This window comes from Trichosurus vulpecula, chromosome 4 (assembly GCF_011100635.1).
Source record: "Trichosurus vulpecula isolate mTriVul1 chromosome 4, mTriVul1.pri, whole genome shotgun sequence".
In the NCBI taxonomy this organism is placed as follows: Eukaryota; Metazoa; Chordata; class Mammalia; order Diprotodontia; family Phalangeridae; genus Trichosurus; species Trichosurus vulpecula.
This window is the reverse complement of record NC_050576.1, coordinates 120,331,212-120,344,749: the sequence shown is the minus strand read 5'-3', so window position 1 is coordinate 120,344,749 and position 13,538 is coordinate 120,331,212. Positions and strand designations below refer to the sequence as shown.

At 39.8% G+C, this 13,538-nt stretch overlaps 1 protein-coding gene across 1 annotated transcript in view; it reads left to right on the top strand.

Annotated features, from left to right (window-relative positions):
• Window positions 1-8,687: 8,687 nt before the first annotated feature.
• The window catches only part of USH2A (usherin), a 991,863-nt gene continuing 987,012 nt past the window's right edge, over window positions 8,688-13,538 (top strand). The window contains exon 1 of the mRNA XM_036755334.1: window positions 8,688-9,172. Within this exon, the coding sequence (XP_036611229.1) occupies window positions 8,688-9,172 (485 nt within the window). The remainder of the gene's footprint in view (window positions 9,173-13,538) is intronic.

The following is a 13,538-nucleotide window of genomic DNA, read 5'->3' as shown; positions in this document are numbered from 1 at the left end:
TTCCCTCCTGGGTTGGAGGCAATCTGCCTGTAACAAAGTTATGACTTGAGCTCCTGGATCTTGGGACTCCACTGACTGAGCCTTGATCTGAAAAGAATAAATGAAACAGACCCAAACCCCAAGCTTCAGTCTTGGGGCCAAAGGGCCTATGAGTCAGGAGGTGAAAGGTAGACCTTTCCTAAGTCAATGTAGTACCTGTGCCTGGGAGGAACAAGACCTTTCATTGGAGGTCTTCAGGTAGAGTCTGGATGACCATTTTTATCATGTATTGTACTAGGAATTGTTTTTTTTTTTTGGTGTCTATTATTTCTTTAGGTCTTTTCCAAATTAGAAATTCTATGATTTTGTTATATGGTAGAAAGGACAGTTGAGCAGGAAATGATATACTTGGTTTATATTTGCTGCTCATTTGACTTCTTGAGGCTTTACTTTCCTCATTTGGGAATAATAGGGTTAAATGAGATTTTTTTCAAATAACTCTTATAGCTTGGAAATTTTATGTTGCAATCAATTATATAATATGGTCTTCTTTGCATTGTTTATTTCCATTGTCTTGCTTACAGTGGCCTATGTTTTACTAAAAAGATTTCTTGTGTAGTAGCTGAAAATGTATCTTCCTAAATTATTTAGTCCATTTGTTTTCTTAACCATCTTTTCCTGCCCCCTTGTAGTCCTATCTTTTGTCTTCATTGAAGTCCTTGTCTTAACTGGAAAACTGTATTGATAAACCTCTTAATTATGTGAAGAAGAAAAAATAAGTCTTTACTTAAATAATTACACACACAACTACCTTCTCTTCATAGAGACTCTTCCTGCAATTTATCTTCACACTTGCTTCTTCTACCTATGTAAAACTGCATTTGTAACTTATACTTTTTTGTATCTCACCCATTTGACTAAACATACCTAGACAATTTTGTATTTTAAATGACTCTGACTGTTTTGGATATCGTCCAACCATATTACTTTTCTTAGTCCAAATATACCACCATCTTTGCTTAGTACACTCTATCCTAAAATCTGACTTTTTTCCTCTCTGTTCTCTCTGATAACGGTTGGGTCTTCCTCTAAAGAACATAGCCAACTTTACTATCTATGAATTAATAGGAAACTTATCACTTAATAATTAGCAAAGAAGGTACTTAAGAGTCTTGTATCTGTTTGCTGTAAGTTAGAATATTTTAATTATTGCTGATTGCTTATTTGGCTCTGGCTCAGCTCTCTGCCCCGCCTGCCGGCTGTCCCTGTCCAACTTACCTAATTTTCATTTTCAGCACACCCACCCACTCAATGCCTGGCCAGACATTATTAATCCACTCCTACCTGTCCTGCTCTGCTTGACAGCTGTTACCTCCCTGAACAGCTCAGTAGTAGTAATTTTTTTTTTACCTGTCCTCAGTCTGGCCCCTGCCCAGACCAAGAGACAGGAAGCAGTAAGAATAAGATGACCTGATATGTCTTATCAATAGTGTCGATCCCCTCCCCCACCCCGGGGCCTAGTCTAACCTTGACCGGCAATGCTTAATTTTTGGGCAGTCCCTACCAAGCACATATAGTTCCTCAGAGTTTGCCTAATTTAGGCCGAAATATCAAGAAGTGGTGTTCTCAAAAATTTTGACAAAGAATAAAGATATACTAATTTGTAATAGCTGGTAGGATATAGAATTAGGATGGCAAATTGTTGAGGCCAACTAAAATTTCTTTTGGACCAGGGCTTGACAATACTCTGAAGACTTGTGGGGAGTTTTCCCAAATTGACAAATATTTCAGATCACAAAGTCAATATTCCATCCTTATTCTCTCCCTAATTCATGTATTACCCCTCACCTAGAATTCCGGCTACTCTTCATTTTGCTCATCTCAATCCTATTTATTCTTCAGATCCTGCTTTCTTTATGAAGCCTTTCCTGGTGACTCCTGTCCACACTGAGCTTCCAGTCTTTTTAAAATCTGTACCATGGGACTGACCACTACTATTATTGCTACTAATACAATAGTTAGCATTTATATAGCACTTTAAGGTTTTCATAGAGCTTTATCATTATTCATTTAATCATTACAATAACCTCATTTTGTTGGTGGTGGTTGTTAAGTTTTTCAGTTGGCCTAACTCTTCATGACCCCATTTGGGGTTTTCTTGGCAAAGATACTGGAGCAGTTTGTCATTTCCTTCTCCAGCTCATTTTATAGATAAGGGAACTGAGGCAAACAGGGTTAAGTGACCTGCCCAGGATCATACAGCTAGTAAGTGTCTGAGGCCAGGTTGGAACTCAGATCTTCCTGACTCCAGGCCTGACACTCTATTCACTTCACCACCTAGCAGTTCCCATTATCCCGATTTACAGATAGGAAACTAAAGTACTTTGTGATTTGCCCAGGGTCACATGGCTAATAAGTTTCTGAGGCTAGATTTGAATTTGGGTTTTCCTGACTCTAGGTCCATTATATACTATTATACAACTATGGTAAAAATCTCAGCTGTCTTGTACCCTCAAAAATGTCATTCTAGATAAACACATATTCTGTATATTTGATGGTTTCCATACCAACCTTTTAAAAATGTTAACTGTATTTGGGTGAAAAACTTTGTGGAATATACCATGTAATTTTTTTGTGCTTCTAAATTGTCCCATGCTATAGACACAGCTGTCAGTAGTTGTACATGGGGCTGAATGATCTACCATGGGAATTGGGGCAGTGGAAAGAGGGTCAGATCTGGAGTCAAAGGCTCTGGCTTTGAATCTCTGATTTCCTGCTACTTACTGCTTGTGTGACCTTGGGCAAGTTACTTAATCTCTCTGGGCCTCATTCCCCTTATTTGTAAGATGAGAGGGTTGAATTAGATGACCCCTGAGGTCCCTTACACCTCTAAATCTATGAGTCTATCATTCTTATGTCAACGTGCTATTTCTTATAGAGAATACCATGCCTCTCCATCAGGCTGCTGAACTGTCCCAGTTGACAGATCTTCCAGTGTTTCATAATAATATCCTTAGGGGTTACAGTTTTATGATGCAAGCAGATGTTTGCCCCCAGAGGACAGAGATATTCTGTCTTCTACTGCTTTGTTACTGGCTCTTTTCTCTACTGTGAGAGTATCCATAGCTTGCCACTGTCATTGTTATGTCTAATCTTCATCAGCATTGGCTGCTTGGGCTGTCTTTGCTTCCAGTTGGTCAATTAAGTGCCTACTGTGTGCGCTAGGCACTGTTGTAAGCACATGAAATATGAGTAATGGCAAAAGACAGTCCCTGCTCTCAAGGATCTCACAGTCTCATGAGGGAACTACATATAAACAAGTACGTACAAACAAGCGCGCACATTCTCTCTCATATATATATATATACACACATATATATATATTACACACACATTATATAATGTGTATGTGTGTGTGTATATACATACACACACTACATTAGAAAGAATAAAGGAAAGGCCATTAAGGGGAATCAGGAAAGATTTCTCATAGAAGACAGGATTTTAGCTGAAGGTGGAAATCAGGGAGAACATTCCAGGCTTGAGGGCATCTAGTGAAAACTCCTAGAGTCTGGAGATGGAGCATCCTGTATGCAAGGTGGCTGATGTCACTAGGTCAAAGAGTACGGGGCAGCAGGTGGAGGCGGGGAGTGGTAGAAAGAACGGGAAGGCTAGAAACATGGAGGGACAGGTCATGAAGGGCATAAATGCTAAATAGAAGATTGATATCCTGGAGGTGATAGGGAGTCACTGAAGTTGATTGAGCAGGGTAATATGGCAAGGCCTGAACTTCAGGAAGATAACAGCTAACATTTATGGAGTGATTACTATGTGCCAGGCACTGAATGAAAGCACTTTACAATTATTATCTTTTTCAGTCCTCACAACAACCCTGGGAAGTACATGCTTTTATTACCATCACCCCCTTTTCACGGATGAGGAAAGTGAAGTACACAGAGATTAAGTCACTCCCCCAGGGGTCACGCAGCTAATAAGTGTCTGAGGCTGGATTTGAACGCCAGTCTTTCTGATCTCAGGCCTAGAGCTCTATTCACTGCACTACCTATCTGCCCCCCTTGACAGCTAAGTGGAAGATGCACGGGAGTCTGGAAAGACAGCATTTACGTAGTGTTCTAAGGTTTGCAAGGTGCTTTACAAATAATCTCATTTCATCTTCCCGACAATGGGTCATTCCCATTTTAGAGAGGAGGAAACTGAAGCAGACAAAGATGAAGTGATTCCCTCTCCCTCTCCCCCTCCCCCCAACGCCAGGGACTCAGTATCTGAGGCAGGATTTAAGCTTGGGTCATCTTAACTCCAGGTCTGGAACTTAACTGTGCCACCTTGTTGCTTTTTTGTGGCAGGGAGATCAGCCATCTTGCCCAGTAAAGTGAGGTGATGCGTACCTGCATCAGAGTGGCGTCGGTGTCAGAGGAGACAAGGGGAATGGTCTCTGTGAGAGATGTTATGAAAGTAAAATCGACAGGCCTTGGCAACAGATTGCATAAGAGGATGAGAAAGAATGAAGAGTTAAGTTAGATGTCTAGGTAGAGAGCCTGGGAGACTTGGAAGATGTTGGTACCCTCAACAGTAACAGGGAAATAAGGAAAAGGATGAGTTTATTTTGGGGAAAGATAACGGAGGCAATTTTGGATAGGTTGAATTTTCAGATGTCCAGGGGTCATTCAGTTTGAGATCTCCATCAGGCAGACGGAGATATGAGACTAGAGGTCAGGACAGAGGTTAGGGCTAGATAAATAGATTTGAGAACCATCGGCTTAGATGATAATTGAATCCATGGGAGCCGATGAGATCACCAAGGAAAATAGTGAAGGGAGAGAAGAGAAGAGGGCCCAGAATAGGAGTGAGTGGCTGGCTGTTCTGGGGCAAGTCACTTAAACGTTCAGTGTCTCTGCTGTCTGAGATTGGGTCCAGATCAACATTTGTAGAGCTTCTTACAACAATAAAATCACAAGTCTAGTCCAAAAAAAATGTACAATCATATGACAGACTCTGTAGGGGCCTTATATTTAGGAATGTAAATGGTTAATTCTGTATCTCTCCCCCCCCCCCCTGCCCCTTCTAAATCCACTAAGAAGCAGTGACAATCAGGTGCTTTCTATGCATATGTTAGAGTGGCTATGGAAAACAGAAATTGAATATTAGTATGAAATAAAAGCATGATAGTATTGTGTGTATATTGAGAGAGAATGGACAATAGGAGTGGTTTGAGGGTATTTTTGAGGGGGGGGGGAGTTTGGATCTCGATCCCCGGGGCAGTTTGTTTACCCGTAGAGCGAGCCTGGAAATGTTGGGAGCTTGGAGAATTAGGTTGGGGTGAACGTACAGTTCCCAGTGAAATTGTATGCTTACTAGGTCTTGGTGTCCTCTTCGTGAGTTACTGCAAAATTTGGGGACAATAATAAAAGAGCCCCCATCAGATGTAGCCTATGTGAATGGAATTCTCAGCCTGTACTAAAGTGGGAAAATAAAGGGCATGTGTGGCACTCAATGGAACCTGAAATGATGGTCAGTGTGAGTAAGCATGTGCCTGCAATACCACATGTACTATAGCCAGCTGAAGCTTGCTGGATGAAAACTTTGATAAGTTCTCAACTATGTTCATTATTCCTGGGTTCTCAGGCTAGTTCACCACCAAAGACTCTTTGGGGAGTTCCTTTTGGGTTCTAGAAACCAGAGGGTTCTGATAGGCACTCTGTGACTTGCTAGGTAGCCAAGCTTTTGTTGTTTATGTATTTTGCAGCTTTATTTTCCACCTCTAGTGATCACAAATCCTAGATTTATAGAATCATTGATCATTGAGTTTGAGATGTTTCTTCCAACTCCCTCACTTTACAGAGGAAGAGATGGAGGCAAACTAACTTGACGTGTGTCAGTGGGCAAATCACTTACCCCAAACTGTGAGACCTATTGAAGTATCCTATAATAATAAATTATAGAAGTATAAATTTAGAGCTAGCAGGGACCTCGGAGACCATCTTCTCCAACTTCTTCATTTTACGGATGAGGAAACTGAGGCCCAAGAAAGTTACATGACTTGTCCAAGGTTATTAAATGTTAGAGGCAAAATTTGAGAAGGAATTTATGTTCAAAGATTACTTGAGAATTTGCTGTGTAATTTTTCTATGCTTTGATTTTCTTATTTGTGGAATGAGGTAGTTGGACTTAATGACCTATAAGATTTCTTCTAGCTCTAAATCGATGACCCTCTAAACAGTGTTGCCAATTACTTCATTTCTAGTTATAAATTTGCCCTTGCAAGAATGTGGTAATTGAAAAGCAGAGGAAAAGAATTTTTCCAGAAAATCAAGCAAGCAATCCATTCCAGCTGGAAAAGTTTATATTTCAAGAGAGTCTGTGTCCTATGTAGGCATTCTTTCTAATATCTCTATGGATAACAAAGAACGATTCTGAGAGAGACCATTCATGGTTCATCACTGGCTGTTTTAATACCCTGATGTGCCCTAGAGAGCTTCTGCCAAAGTAGGATAATTATGGAAGAGACAGACACACCAGCAGCAAACTGCCACCTGTTTCCCAACCCAGCTATCCATTTCGCAGAAAAGAGGAAAAAAAAATCCAGAAGGCTTACAGGTTCCTGCTGCTCGAGACTGTGGTCTATTCATATTATGCTATCCCAAAGAGGGATTTAATTGTAGCCAAAGGCACACAGAACTGACTGCAGAATTCTAGGAAGGCTTTGTGGGCATGCCCACCCTTACCTTTAACCATTTAACAGATATTAGGTAGGAGGGGGAGCAATAGTGCTGCTTTGGAGCTTAAATCAAAACCTCTGAGCTCCCAAATCTGTCCCCCCAGAGAAGGCTACCAGATGCTATACAGCCTCCAGAGGAGGCACACATCCAGGAGATGGAGTGACAGTGAGAAGAGACGGAGAGTTGGAGGATAAAGAGGTATAGGACAGTGGAAAGTCTAATTAAGGACTAGGCTGGAATGGGGAACCTGCATCCTTGAGGCCACATGTGACCCTCTAAGTCCTCAAGTGTGGCCCTTCGACTGATTCCAAACTTCACAGAACAAATCCCCTTATCTATCTATCTATCTATCTATATATATATATATGTACACACACACACACACACACATATACAGGTGTGTGTGTGTGTGTATGTATGTGTATGTGTATATGTATTTCCCCCCCTTTTGGAATACGGCTGTGATTTCATTGGTATAGGGAACTTCCAATGAGGAAAATTCCTCTACCATTGTAACAGATCATAGTCTTAGAGAGATGGCTTGAAATGACTCATCTGAGTCAAGTTACATTTGGAATTTGTGTCACTGCAGAACAATGGGATGTCATTTTCATTAGGGAATTAAACGGATTGAATCACTTGGGAGGAGGAGTAGAAAAGGGGGGAAGGATAAGAGGGGGTTGGAATTTCAGGATGAGGTGCACTGCTACTTTAAAATTATATATGCACGGACCCATCCAGGTCCCTCCCACTGTTAGGAGCAACAGATGTAAGCCAGGCTAGAGAGCAGACTGAGCTCTTGAGCTTCAGTTAGCAAAGTGTTTACTGTGCAGGGCACCTTACCTGAGAGCCCAACTATTCCTTCCAGCATTCCTGCTGCTGCTCCGGCCTATTTGCTAAGAGTAACTGGGGGTTGCCACAGGGTTGCTGGGCAACGGCAGACAGCGATCCTCTTGGAGAGCCAATTGTCAAACTGAGGGGACAGTACCACTCCTGTTGAAATGCAATAAATAACGGTAACTTTGCTTACTTCTCACTACCATTACTTATGCAGAATTAGAGGCCCATGTTTAGCCTACAAATAACTAGGAGTGTGAGTAAACCCTAGCCTGAGACCCATAGCTGAGTATTAAAGCATGGGACAGATGGTGATGGGTTTCTAATCAGCTTTACTAAGGGCTAAATGGAGCAGCACAGGCTGGGAGATAAGGGGGTAAGGGGCAAAGTGGCTTTCAACCTTTAAGTGTTAGATATTTGTGTGGCATGTGATGTAGATAGAGCTCTTCTTTTCTTAAGTGGTGGCGGGATAGTTGATGCTAGTGTCCTTGTGGACAAACGGGACATCTAGTAACTGTTAGGAGTGTTACCTGAGATTTGGTATTACGCCAAATGATGTCAAGGTATTTGTGGGCTTGAGAAAAAAATTTTTTAAAACAATCATTAATAAATGTAGACATTCCAATATACAAAGAAGAAAAAAATGTGAAATTCTGAAGTTCTGTTACATAGCTTTTATTTTTTAAAATATATATTAAATTTAACAGCAAAGTGGCAGTTCCCTGGTTGGTTTGAATATGTGTACAAAAATGTTTATGCACAAATACCTATTTGGTCATCTAAATAAGTTAATTAAAAATAACTTAACCAAAACCCTTTAGTCTTTGGATGTCTTGGCATAGCCAGTACTTAATAAGTGCTAAATGATTGTTTATACTTAGGAAACTAGTAAGTTTTAGGAATATAGGAACTCATTTCAGACTCTTTTTGCTTTTGGTTCACAGCAACCACTTTGCCACCCATGTCTTCGTCGTTGGTCAAGATCTTGGTATCTCTTCAGTGTGAGAACATGTCCCGTGTTTTCCGAAAATGGAACATCTCATCACCACTTAAAATGCCCTGCGTCCAAGTGTTTGCAAGCTAGTGGCATTACTTATTTAGGAACACTTTAACAGGAGAACTCTTCTTGTAAACATGACTTACCTGGCTCATTCATGGAACTGTGGGTTCTTATTTCACGTCATTGGGACATTTATCCTTGCTTACTTTGCTTCTATACCGTTAGCTAGCTCACAGGGGCTTTTCCCAAGTCTTCAAAATATCGGAGCTTTAAAGAATGTTTCAGTTGTGCCAACCCAAGCCACATGTGGACTACCAGGCCGGAGTGCTTTCTGTCACAGCTCCACAGCTGCTGAAAGTATTCAATACTGTGCCCAGAGGTTTTGTATTCAAGAGTGCCCACATAGATCTTCCGCTCCTTCCTACATTGCCCTTTTCTCATCAGGCCTCAGGAGCTGCATTACCACAGACAGAGATGATTTGCACCCTGGCTCCCCTACCAATTCTACAAGTTTTATTTTTGGCGATCTCAAAGATTGCTTCTTTTCCCCTCGCTCTCCAAGGCTGGCGGCATCATTTGCTTTAGCTGTGTGGCTGAAACCTGAGCAAGAAGGTGTAATGTAAGTAGCGATGTGGGTATTTGCTTTCCTGGTGCTCTGAAAAATCAGGAGTAGGGATGATGATTGTGAATTGCAAGCTAGAAAGAAAGAAGGGCAAAGCTTCAGAATTTTTCATAGAAAAGGTATACTACTAGGATAAAAGAGGAAATTCTGTTGTAAATTATAAAATTAAAAAAGAAGTCACTATGGTAAGGTGGAAAGAAGGCCCCAGCATCAGAGGAACGGCATTTAAATACCACCTCGAGGCTTAACAACTGTGATTTTAAAATTTCTTGGCCTACTTGGGTCTCAGTTTTTTCAGCTGTAAAATGAGGAGTTTGGAATAGATGACTTCTAATGCCCCTTGAAAGTTAAGATCTAATTTCTATAACATAAAATGCTAAGTGTTGTATATGAAATGAGCCCTCAAAAAAAATAGGGACTCAATGACAATGAAATGCATCTGATGTACAATTCATGGCTACCCTCTTATTTCAGCTAAGCTCTTTTTCTTATTACTGAAAGGCCTGCCCTGGAGCACCATAGTCTTGGACACTGATGAAACACATGTTGCAAAGTTATCAGATGGAAAAAAAAATTGGCAGCCTCAAATTCCTGATCTAGGTTTGTATAAGCAAGCCAAACCTAATAACTTTTTTCCCTATGGAAAACATAGCTTTTGTCCTCTTCCCTGTCTGGTGTCTGTTTCTTCAATTAGTTAAGAAAATAGAGGTAATTGTGAGCTATTCTCAGAGGCTTTTTTACTGTCTGCCCAGCAACAATGCACTCACCGTGAAGCTGGAGAGGGGCCTACTGCTTTTCTTACGACCATTTTGTGTTTCGATAGGCTTGAACTTGGGTTTTTTTTAAATGGTGGATGTCATAAGAGTTCTTAATCTAATCATTGGTAAATTTGTTTCCCCAAAGTATTTTTCATCATGAACAATTTGGAAATATCTATCCCAAAGCTTTGACAATGTCAATGTCGTTTATTTTTTTTTTGGCAAGTAAACGAGGTTAAAAATTTACCAGATGATGAATTTCAGATACTAAGTGAAAGTGGGTAGTTTTTAATTCAGTCTTAAACTTGGAGTGAAAGTAGTTGCCAATCTACTTTTACCTGCCATTTCCTTAGAAAAAAATGTTTAAAATCCCTGTAAATCACAACTTATACAGCTAAAGCCCGAGGTGTTTTGGAAGAATGTCCCTTGACTAGCTAGGATAAAATGTTCCTTTCTCTACTCACAGTGACACCCTTATGCCAATTTCACCTGCCATTGGCATAATTTCACACAGACAAGATAGAGAAGAATTCACTAAGGAGGGATCATGAGGTCTTTGGTTTTGAGTGTTTCATGCATCAAGGTCATTTCCATTCTCAAAACCATGATACCTATGGGGATGGGGGAAATTTCGGGGTGTTTGCACTAGATAAGTAAAACAAACAAAACGTGGATTATCCAATTACTGTTTATCCAGGAACAGAATAAATCCAGTTCCTAAATATTTTGCTACCTGCCTTCCTCTCACATTTATTATCTACCCAGCTAGTATGTTTACAAGCAAACAAAATAGCAAGGAAGACAATCAATAACATATTAAGAAAAGCATTTTCAGTAAGCTTTGGGAAATAAGACTGCATGTGGTAAATACATTCTTGAGTAATGGTCAAACCTCAATTCTCACTTGTGGATTTAAATTCAAGAAAATGAATGGAGGGAAACACTTCTTGGATTGCTTAGGTGTATACTACATATGGAGGCAGGGGGCTGGAGAGGAATTTTGGAGATCCTTTCCCTTCCATGTCTGACATAGAAGAGGTAAATAACTGGAGAGGTAAAAAACTAAATAGGAAACACAATGTGAAATTTGGGGTTAATGTAGATCTCCTTTTACTTTGAATTACTCAAAGTTCTTAAAAATCTTTCTAGGTAACAATGTGTACTGAAATTTAGAACATAACACTTCTTCCTTACAACTTTGTTGTAAAGGAATTATATGTGTGTATGTATGTATTTTCTATATATGTATATATCTTATGGATTTTAAAATGAATTTTAAAAGCCTCCTCTTTCCCCCATGCCCCTTCCCCTCAACAACACAACCTCTCCTTCATTTAGTAAACTCTTTATGACTCAAATCTTGCTTCCCAGTTTATTGAACAGCACCTACTCCATTTTCCTCCTTAATCTCTGACATCGGTAGGACTGCTCTATTGATGGTTTGTCAATTTGCCTATAATGGCTTGGTTAACATCTTAACTGCTTCTAATTTGCCAGCAGAGAGTCCCTTCTAAACTAATGCTTAACCTGCCCAGACATAGGAAAAAACAGAAATGAGACGAATGCCGCGAATTAAAATGAAAATTTTTTTTCTTGAGATAGGAACAATCTATTCCCAACATGAAATATGGAGCAGTATGACATGATGGGGAAAACAGATAACTTCTTAACAATTCCTATCTCAAATTTTCATACTACTATGGTAAGAACATTAGAATAATACTTCAGAGGCCCTAATTCTAATCCTAGATTTGTAGCTATAAAAATATGTGAGCTTGGGTAAGTCACTTAATATATCTGTGACACAGTTTCTTCACCTGTTAAATATTTAACTATTTATCTGTCTATCCATCTATCTATCTATCTATGTATCATAAGGCATTGTAGTATAGTAGGTAACATACTAGACTCAATCTTGAAGACATAGGTTTGAATCCCACCTGTGTGACAATGGGCAAGTCACTTAACCTTTGAGTGTTTCTTTAGCTCTAAAACAGGAATAAGACCTTTAGTACCACACAAGGTTGTTGTGAGGCCCAAATGAGTTAATGTATGTAAAGTGCTTTGCAACCTTTAAAGTGTTTCATAGTGTTGGTTATTATGAAGCTCAAATAAGACGATTTAAAAGTAACAAATGCTAGACAAATAGAAAGTTCCAAAGACAAAATGGTGATGATAATAGTGCCTGAAATGTTTAAAGTGCCTATGAGGTATTGTTGGCTTCTTCACTGATCCTATCCACCATTAAGAACCATGCATTGGTAAGCCTATACTCCCCAAAGTATTTATATACTCTACCCCAAAGTGTAGAACGTTGGGTGGGGGGATACCAGATTCTCTAAGGTCTTGAAAGAATTGGTGACCTCCAGCCTTTAATTTCTTTTGGAGGTGGCAGTGCCCTTCTCATTAGTCTAGAGGTATGGTATATGTAAATTAAATTGTTTAATAGCAGCCTCCTAGAATCTATGTCTAATCAGTTGTGGGACTCAACACATGGGATATTTTTGTTGGTCACAGATCTCTCAGGACCTCATTCTAACTTGGCAGATCCATCAAGGATAATCCTTTTTGATCCTGTCAGTTCAACCAGTTTAAAATCCATCTAGTTGTACTCTTATCTAGACAATATCACTCCATTTTGTCCATAAGACATGCATGAGATACTTTATTTGGCCTTGGCCAAACTCCAGGCAAACTATATGTACAACATTTCCCTTATTTGCCAGTTTAGCTACCTTGTCAGGGAAGGAAATAAGACTAGTTTGCTTTGACTTGTTCTTGATCAAGCCATGCTGGTTCTTTCTGATCAATGCCTCCTTGTTTAGATGCCCACAAGCTAGTTCTTTAATTTTTAAATTTAATTTTTTTACTTCAATTAACGAGCATTTTTTTTCCTTCCCTCACACTTCCCCTTCTCTCCACTGGTGGGCAGGGGAGGGAAGAAAAGTAAAACTCTTATAGCAAATATGTATAGTCAAGCAAAATAAATTCCCATATTAGCTGTGTCCAAAAATGTGTGTCTCTCTGCAAATCTGAAGCTGTGCCCTAGAGCACCTAGAGCTTGGTTAGCCATTGAAGATGCCAAGGCCATCCACTGTATCCTGGGCCATTGCCACTGGACTTTGATGACTTTGGAAGAGAAAGTGAGGCTGATGACTTTGTGCCTCACTTAAAAGCAATTCATAAGTAAGTCAAGAAATCACCTTGTGATATCATTGGTCCTCTTGGACCAACAAGAACAACAGAGTTCATCATTTGTTGTCTAGAGTCATTAGGCAGCCCTTTAAGAACGTTCTAGAATTTTTTTCTTCTGGAATTTAAGTTGAGCTCACTGGCCCATAATTTCAGATTCCATTATCTTTTTTTTTTGTTTTGAAAATCAGGACAGTATTTCTCCTGATAATAGGCTTAAGGTCATAGAATTGGTGCTTTCTAATCCAGTTCCTTCATTTTACAGATACAGAAACACATGGAGGTTAAGGGACTTGCTTGAGTTCACATGGGTAGTAAACAAACCTTAAGGGTAAAATCTGAACCTAGTTCCTCTGACTCCAGAGCTGGTACTGAGCTGTACTTATCCTGTATTCCGTAAGCTTTGAAACATC